The 9,715-nt window shown below is 43.7% G+C and overlaps 2 protein-coding genes across 2 annotated transcripts; one reads left to right on the top strand and one right to left on the bottom strand.

Moving 5' to 3' along the window:
- Window positions 1–117: 117 nt before the first annotated feature.
- LOC308288667 (CCR4-NOT transcription complex subunit 3-like) lies at window positions 118–2,448 on the bottom strand (the record flags this gene model as incomplete). The annotated part of the gene is made up of 1 exon (XM_080730138.1): window positions 118–2,448. The coding sequence occupies one exon, from the start codon at window positions 2,446–2,448 to the stop codon at window positions 118–120; it is 2,331 nt and encodes a 776-aa protein (XP_080586264.1).
- Window positions 2,449–4,260: 1,812 nt separating this feature from the next.
- orc6 (origin recognition complex, subunit 6) lies at window positions 4,261–9,125 on the top strand (the record flags this gene model as incomplete). The annotated part of the gene is made up of 7 exons (XM_080730137.1): window positions 4,261–4,325; window positions 5,361–5,487; window positions 5,606–5,769; window positions 5,988–6,077; window positions 7,873–7,982; window positions 8,378–8,464; window positions 8,995–9,125. 7 exons carry the CDS (start codon window positions 4,261–4,263, stop codon window positions 9,123–9,125), a joined length of 774 nt encoding a protein of 257 aa, XP_080586263.1.
- Window positions 9,126–9,715: the final 590 nt, after the last annotated feature.

Raw genomic sequence — 9,715 nt, 5'->3', positions numbered from 1 at the left:
TTTTATAGGAGAGGGGCTTCAATCTCTCTAGCCTCGATATGGAGTTCAGTCTCAGAATGTCAACAGCAGCAGCAGCAACATGTTCTCTTTCTGTCTCTCGTCCATTACTGGATGTCTCTAAAAGTCTTCCTGGTATCTGTACTCAAAGATGAAGCCCTCCAACGGTCTCAAGTCCCATTTCTCATAGTCAAAGTAAACGTAATTGCCCTGTTCGAACTCCCTAGGGGTGACGATCTTGGGTTCCCCGCGTCTCTGGAACCACATCATGTACTTGTTGTGAAACATCCATGATTGTTTCTTCAGAGCCTTAGCAGACAGATACTGGGCCTTGGTGCCCTCTAGGTAGTAGAAGATGAAGAACAGCGTTTCTTCAGAGAATCTCTGGTAGGACTCTAGGGAGTCAGAGTGGTGGAAGGGAAAGGTGGGACAGGGGTTCCTTATCCTCTCAGAGTCAGGGGGGTGAGGCATGTGCTTCCACGCTGACTCCTGCATGGCCTGCTGGTACAGCTGGTCTTTAGAGAGAGGCGTGGGGCCCAGCGGACACACACCCAGCGAGGGGGGGATGCTGACCTCTGACAAGGACGGCCGGGGGGCGGTGGGAGTCTCAAGGACCGCAGACGAACCAGAGATGTATCTCTCTGATAGGTGTAGTTGTGTGGTCTTTGGATGCAGACGAGATCCTAGCACGGATCTCTCAGCTATCGCCTTGAGAGAGCTGAGAGGCACAGGACGAGACTTTAGGCTCTCAGAGGGCTGTTTGTGGCAGTGGGGCCCGTTGAGGAGGCTTCCTCCTCCGAGTGTGCGCTCCGAATACAATGGGGACGGAGAGCTTTGGGGCATAGCGATGGGGATGATCAGACTGGGGTTGTCTATCGGCTGACTGGCTGAGGAGATAACTGGTGAGGGCTGGCTGCTCTGCGATTGGCTAGGTGTGCCTAGCACTGACTCTGTAGAACTCTCTGCCACTACGGCACTGTAACTCGTGATTCCGTTATGTTTCAGTCTACTTGGCGGTCTAGCGCTTGCAGTGTTTACCCCCCCGACTACAGAGGTCATGCTTTGCCCCGGGATCAGGGCCCAGGGCCCCCCAGTCAAAGAGCTGTGGGTGGGACTTGAACCCGGCATACCCAGGCTCATGCCAGCCCCATTGGCTGTGACTCCACTAGAGCCAGAGGTGAGGGAGGTCCTGCTCTCTACGGATACACTTGACTGAGAGTTGCAGCTCAGACCCAAGCCGCCCGATGCCGCTGTCGCCTGGGCAAAAGGGTGGACTTGGGAGATGGGCGTGCTAGGAGTGGGGAGAGAGGTTAAGGGAGGGTGGTTTGGCGGGGTGGCAGTGTTTGAGGGGAAAGGGGGTTTCATTTGTGGTGGCTGTTGTTGTTGCTGGCTTAGTGGCTGGGCTTGTCGCAGCTGCTGCTGCTGCTGCTGTAGCACCACACTGCTGAAGCGTCCTACAAGACCATTGCTCGTTGGAACAACAGAGTTGGTCCTGGCCTTGCTCGGCAGGGACGCGAGTGAGGGGGAGGAGGGGCGGGAGGTGGTGGAGGAAGAGAAGGAAGAAAGAAAGGAAGGGGTGCCATTTTTCTCAGGTGACTGACTAACTTCGCTGTCTGTCCACTGACCGCATTTCTTATCGTACTCCGAGTTCTGGGCAGCACAAGTGGCCGGGGATGAGGAAGCGGGCGAGGTTGAGGCGGAGGAGGTGGGAGAATTGGCTTGACCCGATGGAGACGTGGCGACTGCGGCAATCTCTTCCAGGTCCAGGTCATCGTACAGGAACTCGTTCTCCTCGAAGTCAGGATCCTGCGATGAGTTGATGTAATACTCCACATCGTCCTTAATCTTCTGGACGGATTCCACCTGGACTGAGTCATTGTCCAGCATTCGCAGGATGGTCTCCAACATCTGAATGTGGAACCGGTGCCTCTCGATCAACCTCCTGAGCTCTGTAATACGATCCTGCTTCTCCTTCTCAACCTTCTTCTTACCAGTCTGTACCGAGAGAGACTCCACCTCACTTTCAAACTGATCTACCCGCATATTTAGTGTGTCTATTGTATTTGTGAGCCACTGTACTGTTTCCTCCTTTTCCTTCTGTGCAGGATCAAATTTTGGAGCAAGCCCTAAACCTTCTTTCGAGTACGCCTTTAATTTGGATTCTCGTTCCACTTCCTTGAACCGCTCCATTTGTGTTTCAATGAGTTTGCGATTCTCCACTAGCTGCTGTTTGTCTTTGATCTCATTTGAGGCTATCCATGTCTTTATCTGATCCCTCAATCGTTGTAGTTTTTTTATCTCTTTTTTTAGGTCAGCCTCGTGTTTTTCCTTCTGATTAGAATTTGCTGCAATTTGAAGATTTTGCCAAATGCCTTCAAACTGTTCTACACCTTCAGCTACCCTTTTAAAACATCTTTCGATTTCACCTTGAAGTTTTCTCTTGTCAGCCATGGCTTTGACTCCCTTTGCACAGTTAGCTAGGGTTCTGGGTGTTTGTTTGTCCTTGTACAATATATGATTAAATTTGACTTGACTTGACTATTTCCCCCAAAGAAATCGTCTTTTCTTTATGTTTTTTCTTCGGCAATCAGTCATTCAATATTCTTATAGGTCTAAAGCCAACCCAGATTATCGTTCCCTTAACTAGGAGGTATAGTGGCCTTAGTATGTGCTGGAATTGTTAGATGGTTGGTTGCTTTATAGAAATCTAGCAGAATATATCTAGTTCAAGTTGAGGTGGGTAGTGTTAGTCTGTCATATGTGCACAGATATTCCCATATATGGACTGGACATGCCCGACGTCAGCACAAATCGGCATATGATATGCCCATATATGGACTGGGCATGCCCAAAGTCAACGCAAATCGCAACTATGTAGATGAAATTGGAAATTGCTACTGTGGTTGCCATGACGCGAGTCACACTTGCAAATTAATTCCGTCTTATCTACCATTTGAATTTTACCCATTCAAGTCAATGTGGAAAATTACTTCACTAATAAATGAATAGCCATATATGGAGATCTCGGTGTCAGTCCTTGTCCCTTTTATGCCCATATATGGAGACCCCTGAGGTCCTCAATATTAACAGTGTCTCCTCATTAACAGCCAATGAGGGACCAGCATTCTTGGTGATGCCACTGGTGATGTCAGTTTGATTTGGTATATAAGAGCGTTCTTGGTAATGTCTTCATTAACATCCAATGAGGCCAGCAGTGCACACCTCGTGGCACGCTCTGCTTGCGCACAAGTAGGCCATGTGTGGCCTGCTCGTATGTGAGGCGCAAGTTGACACCTTGACAGAGTGTAGTTCTGGTTGTGGGCTTGCCTGAAAGGCGAGAACACTATGTTATCTTCATTATTTATTTACCAAGTTCCGTCGCAGACATTACAAAGGCAGGGCCCTTAGCCAATGAGGTGCGGAAAAACATCTGGGAGTGGTGTTAGCTGGAGTATTGGTTGAGCTTCACGTCAGTTAGCACGCTGCAGAATATAGTCACATTGGCAAACATGAAAAATGAAGGAAAAACAACAATTTATTTGATTACGAGTTTTTATTGTAGTTATTCTTTTAATTATTTCTTTACGAGCGAGCCCACACTGTTTTGTAGGAACAGTAGCCTACTTCTAGTTATTATTATTATTATTATAATGATAATTACAAAGTGCTTCACAGGATAAAAAACAACAACACCACAAACAGTTTGCAAAGAAATATAACACAAGTTCATGAATGGATAAAAGTGTGCGAGAAACAATAAAGAAGACCAAACAGACTGTAATAAGCAAAACAAGTCTATGAAAGTGTGTTTTAAAAAGTGATTTAAGAAAGAACACTGCCATGAAGGCACTAAGTGGATTAGACAAAACATTAAAATAATGCACATACAATGATATCAGGTATCAATGTAGGCCTATAGATTATTGTTTTTTGTTGTTATTCTACTGTTAGACTGATGATAAGTTCTCGGTTTACCTATGATTCTAGATTACTATTTCTATGCATTTGATGTATACCCTTCATTACCTTGCGCTGTCCTTGCTTATTAAATGATACACTCCGGGCCGGGTCGGTAGGTGGCGGTGATGAACCATAACTGCTTCTGCTTCAAACTACTAGAGGAAGAAGAAGACATTTGCCGCGAGTTTCCTCTTGTTTGTTCATTTCCAGTCTAGAACGTCTAGACTCAGTACTCAGAGGAAGAAACACTTCATAGATCAATCAGTTCTCTCTTTTTCTAAGATTTGTTTTAATCTACCGACGATGGAAAAGGAGCTGTATTCCAAACTTGCTTCAAAAATGGGTATAACTTCTGCCAGAGTTATTCGGTGAGTAGCATATGTATCTAGCCTAGTACTGCGTCTGCTAGTACGGTTGTAATCTCCACTCCTAGTCTCCTAAAGTGTCAAAGATAAAGATTACAGAAACCTAAGTGTGTGTGAGGTATGGTTACCGTTAGTAGTCAGTCCATCTATGACTACTGTGACTAGTTCAACTTCTGTCAGAGTTGAGGGAACATTTTGTTACGATGTTGAACAACACACTTGTATATTATTCTGCCATGATTTAATGTCGCCTGTAGGTGTCACTGTTTAGAGATATAATTCAAGTTTAGAAGACTTTTCTAGGACCAACTACAAAATGACAAGGTGCTCACTTCTTGCGGGTTTGATTTGACTGCTGTTGGTAGGGCATTCCACACTTTGGTGGCATAGTCTCTCTCCAGGATAACCATGTGACATTTGAAGCAATTACAAATAAAAATGAAATAAATGTAAGAACATATTTTGTGTCAATTTGTTGATACATATTAAAAACATTATATCAAATATATCAATCATTTATATCTTGATCATTTGATTAAACGCAAAAGTAACTCATTAATCGCTGACAAAATAATTGATTGACGTCATACTACCGTCCAAACCTGAAAGCTGGGAAGTGGGAACCTAATGTCAGCTGCTGCACACAGTAGAATCTAAAATTCTGAGTCGGTGTACAAATATTTTGCTATTGGACTTTTTATTGCAGTTCTAATGGTGAGGATGTTATTGTCAATACAAGAAATCTCGGGGAGCTTTTCGCTGTTACTACGTGTCATCTGTTCGACACCCAACTCTAACCCTTACCCCAAAACCTAACCTCCGTGGGGTGAGTCGCTAACCCTCCCGACGCTCCTTTGTCGAAATGACGGTCGTTCGAAAGAGCGAGATTTCCCCTAACTTCTCGCCCCAAAACACACTCACCCCGGGTCAATTCCGGCAACCTCATAACGGTCGCCACCAGGTATCCCTAACCTTAACCTCAGTAAAACTATGCCTAAACCTAATATTTCCGGTGGTTGTTATTTGCCTTACTTCTAGCCAGGCGGAGGAGTACATGCGCCTGTCCCAGGTCAGGTGCACGGGACTGGGGAAAATCACGGCCACCAGCCAAGCAGTGATGTGTCTGGAGCTGGCCTCCACCACCATAAAAGTACCAATAGACAAGGTGAGCTCTTTGTTTCGCTGTAGTAACAAGTAGGGTGTTAATTTACGAAAAGAAACATGTAAAATTAGAATCTGCCTGATAGCAGTGATATTGACTATTAAACCACTAAATCCTGTAGGAGTACGCCATCAAGCTGTCCGGGCTGAATAAATCCATGTACCAGAGTCAACTGAAGGCTTTGGAGTGTCTTCTTGGGTTGGAGAGTCACATGGGGCTCAGAGAGCTGGCTGTCCAGTACGGGTGCATGGAGGCCCTCAAAGTGGCTGCACAGATACTGCAAAGGTGACAAGTAAAACACTAAAGGGGGGGGGGGGGGGGGGATTGCTTTGTTAGATTAAGCCTAACAAACCTTTTATTAATTTATTATATATATATATATATATATATATATATATATATATATATATATATATATATATATATATATATATATAATTTTTTTCCATGAGATTTTATTTCTCTTTAATCCACGCAAACATAATGACATTGTGTCTTTACAGATATGAACAGAGCCTGCCGGCTGCCCAGAGACCAGACCTGGATCTGTCCAAACCTCTCTTCACCTCCTCTGCTCTGCACTCTGCCTGCAAGTCAGTGAGACACACACACACACACACACACACACACACACACAGCTCGCACAAAGCTAAAAGTATATTCACACCGGACGCAATAAAATACTTGGAAGCATCTGTAAAATCTGCTTGTGAAAATCTTTTTCGCAGGCAGGCTAGTTAACAAGACTAGGGGCCCTATTTAGACGATGTGTGACGCAGGACACACACCAACTCTGCCCTGTGACTGGGAGGTCAGGGGTTCAATCCCCGGGCGAGTCCAAAGATAATACAAACGGGACCCGATGCTTCCCTGCTTGGCACTCAGCATCAAGGGTTTGCTATTCACCTTATTCCTTCTCCGGGACGGCACCATTGCCCCTTTCTGATGCTAGGTTGCAGGTGTAATGCAGGTCATCAATGTGTTGCTAGATTTTGTAAGAGAAACAAGAGGCCAGGTCTTTGAAAACAATCCCCCCAAAAAGTGACTAGGTTAAGTTTTACCACTTTAAATCAGCTATTTGAAAATGGCAGATCTACAAGCTTACAAAACGTCACATTGTGACATGTTGTTGCTACGTTTTTTGAAATATTAACTGACAACACAAATCTTGTATGGGGTGTCCCTGATACAAAATATTTTCAGATGAGTGTCTACGGACAAATACGCTTTGTATGTCTATCTATGGGGTTCCCCACTCCCCCTACTCCCTTACCTTCCTACCTACTTCCTGGGCATGGCCAGGAATAAGGTGAATATATTAGCATCATGTCCAGAGGGTGTACTTGTACATCTAGCTGTCTCGTGCTACAGAAACTGGACATAGGCTCCTGACCTATAGAACTGTTGGTTCCATAGGCATATTAGGCTACTTGCTTATTTTATGATGCAGGACACGGGGTGTCCATCTTTTTTTCAGTGCAAAGCAATTCATTTAATTTGGCAGCTAGGGATTGTAAGACCACTTGTCTCCCATTCACTTTAAAGGAGCATTTCACTGCTGGAAGAAGCTGCAGTCACTCAAAGTTAGTGCTATTCGTAGTAGGAAAGAGTATTCATAGTTGAAAAAGGCACCCCATATATGATGACTGAAGAAAAGCATATTCCTCTAGATTGCTTTCTACTGTATATACTCCACCTATCAGCATGCCTTGCACACACAAGCCACTCCTAGCCGGGGGTGAGAATATCCCCAAAAAACATATGCATATTGACTATTGTGTAAACTTTGACAAAACGGGTTAAAGTTATACCATGTAACTTTTTTTATAAAACAAATCTTAAAATTGTCCTAACTGTTAAATCGCTAAAGTTTTAGAACACCCACTCCGTTATTTTCAGCCTTCTCTTTATATGTTTTCTTCTTAGCAGTGACAGGGGTGGGATTTCGCAGCAAAATGACGTAATCTGCATCATCTGTATACTGTACGTTGTGTATACGTTGACCAATCACATCGCAGATCATACACACATGATACACTACCGGCCAATCACAGCTTATCTGCTCTGGTCTTCAGGAAGCGCCTCCGCTCAGCTACAGTGTTTACCATGGTGAAGGATTTTAACCTCTTAATCCCCAAATCCTGGCCAGAAAATTACGTTCTACCATGCGTTCTACCCCTCGACGGATTACTATCGGTCGCGGTGGTTTGCGGTGCCGCTCAGGTGGTCCGCGACGACTCCGGCCGAAAAAAGCAATACCGCTACTGACCACTAGTTTAGCAACTTACACAGTATAACTTTAATACATAAAGTACGGTAAATTTAGGTTATGTGCTTTTATTTTGCCATGAGTATTCTAAATGTAGCCCATTCACCTCCTGTGTGCAGATGCCTGAAGATCAAAGTTGACAAGAAGCTAGCAACGTCATCTGGAGCCAAGAAGAGCATCTTTGACCGTCTGTGTGCTCAGATGCAGAAGATGGGACAGGACATCTGCAGTAAGTGCCTCAGGGTACTTTAATAGTGGTCTAAAGATCAATATAGACTGATTTCATTCACCAAAGTGAACCATGTGTTGTTTTCATGTTTGGATTTCATGTGAGCAAATGAAATAACATGAATTGTTGCATTAACTATCAAACTGTAAATTAACTTGGATGGGTGGGGTTTATACATCCGGGGGTGGATGGGTGAGTCAAGGTGATCCTTATAAGTACATATTTAAATGTACTTTGAATATTATCTGTTTGCATAATGTGTAGGTTTGTAATGTTAATCACACTTAGATGATGTTAAATCCTTCGTATTACCAGTAATTTCACTCTGAAGAGAGTAAAAATGGATTCTTAGATAGGTGAGTTCTAAATGTTATCATTGTATTTCTGTCCTACAGAGGAAGCTGTTCCATTGAAAGCAGCGGTCGGAAAAAAGCAGAAGAGACAGAAAACACTGATGGAAAGCATAGAGCAAATGGAAAAGGGTGAGTCACATGAACAGCGAGGCTGACTCTGCAAGGCAGAGCTGTGTGTGTGTGTGTGTGTGTGTGTGTGTGTGTGTGTGTGTGTGTGTGTGTGTGTGTGTGTGTGTGTGTGTGTGTGTGTGTGTGTGTGTGTGTGTGTGTGTGTGTGTGTGTGTGTGTGTGTGTGTGTGTGTGTGTGTGTGTGTGTGTGTGTGTGTGTGTGTGTGTACTTTACCAAATCACTGTGTAAAAGAAATTCTGTTCTGCTTTGTTGTAAGCCTAATATGTACAAGACTACAAGAACAAATTCAGAAGGATATCAGAATAAATGAACATTTTCACTGGTGAAGCTTGTTTCCTTAATTCCTTTATTACAATAATCTAAAACATGCTACAGTACATGTTACATTTTTGTTATGTATGGAAACGGCCAATGCAATGTTGTCAATTTCTGAAGGATTCTCTGGAGAACCAAAACCTTTTGATTTTAATGACCAGCTATATGAAAAATTAAACAAAGCCAATTAATCGCACATCCCTATTCTTTACAGAGGATGACTCTCCTTCGTCTCCTAAGCAGCAGAGGGAGGACGATGAGGAAGAGGCCACAGTGCAGGACTACGAGGCATGGAAGAAGAAGATCTTGGAGAACGCTTTAAAACCCAAGAAAACTGAGTCGTGAGGGGCTTGGCAACACCGTTTAAAGGGACGGTTCAGGATCTTTTAACGATGAGTGTCCATATACAGGAGATGTTCAAAAGGTGTTTGCGCCTGGAGCAGCAGTAACAAGTTCAGGTACTAACATGAAAATGGTTGGCGATGGTTCCGTTTAGGTTTGGTGTTGGTTAAGGATCAGGGAGGGCAGTCAGCCAGTGATTAGGATTAGGGCCTGACCCATATCGGTTTGGACTATTGTCTCTGTGGAAACCTCATGTCCAAAACTGTTACTTTTCAGGATTAAAATTAAAAAATAGCAAAGAGTAGCAGATCTGCTCGCTTGAAACGCGTCCTGGTTTTGATGTTTTTGTTTGACGCTGTATTATGATCAGGTAAGAAGTTAATTTACGAAATAAACTAATTAGAATATGGAGATCAGAGGTTTCTGCCCGACAAGGATATACAGTATTGGTCATTATTTTAGTTTTTTGACCACATGTCAATTATGTAGCTGATGTTGCCTCAATTTCCTAAGCACTTTAAACCTGGCGTCTCCATTTTAGGCATGTCATAAGTTTGAAATGTCATCTTTTTATATCTTGCAAGAATTACAAG

The sequence above is a fragment of the Nannobrachium achirus genome (assembly GCF_963921795.1).
Source record: "Nannobrachium achirus genome assembly, chromosome: 7".
NCBI lineage: Eukaryota > Metazoa > Chordata > Actinopteri > Myctophiformes > Myctophidae > Nannobrachium > Nannobrachium achirus.
Note: the sequence above shows the minus strand (reverse complement) of the source record. Positions and strands in the feature narration are given on the sequence as shown.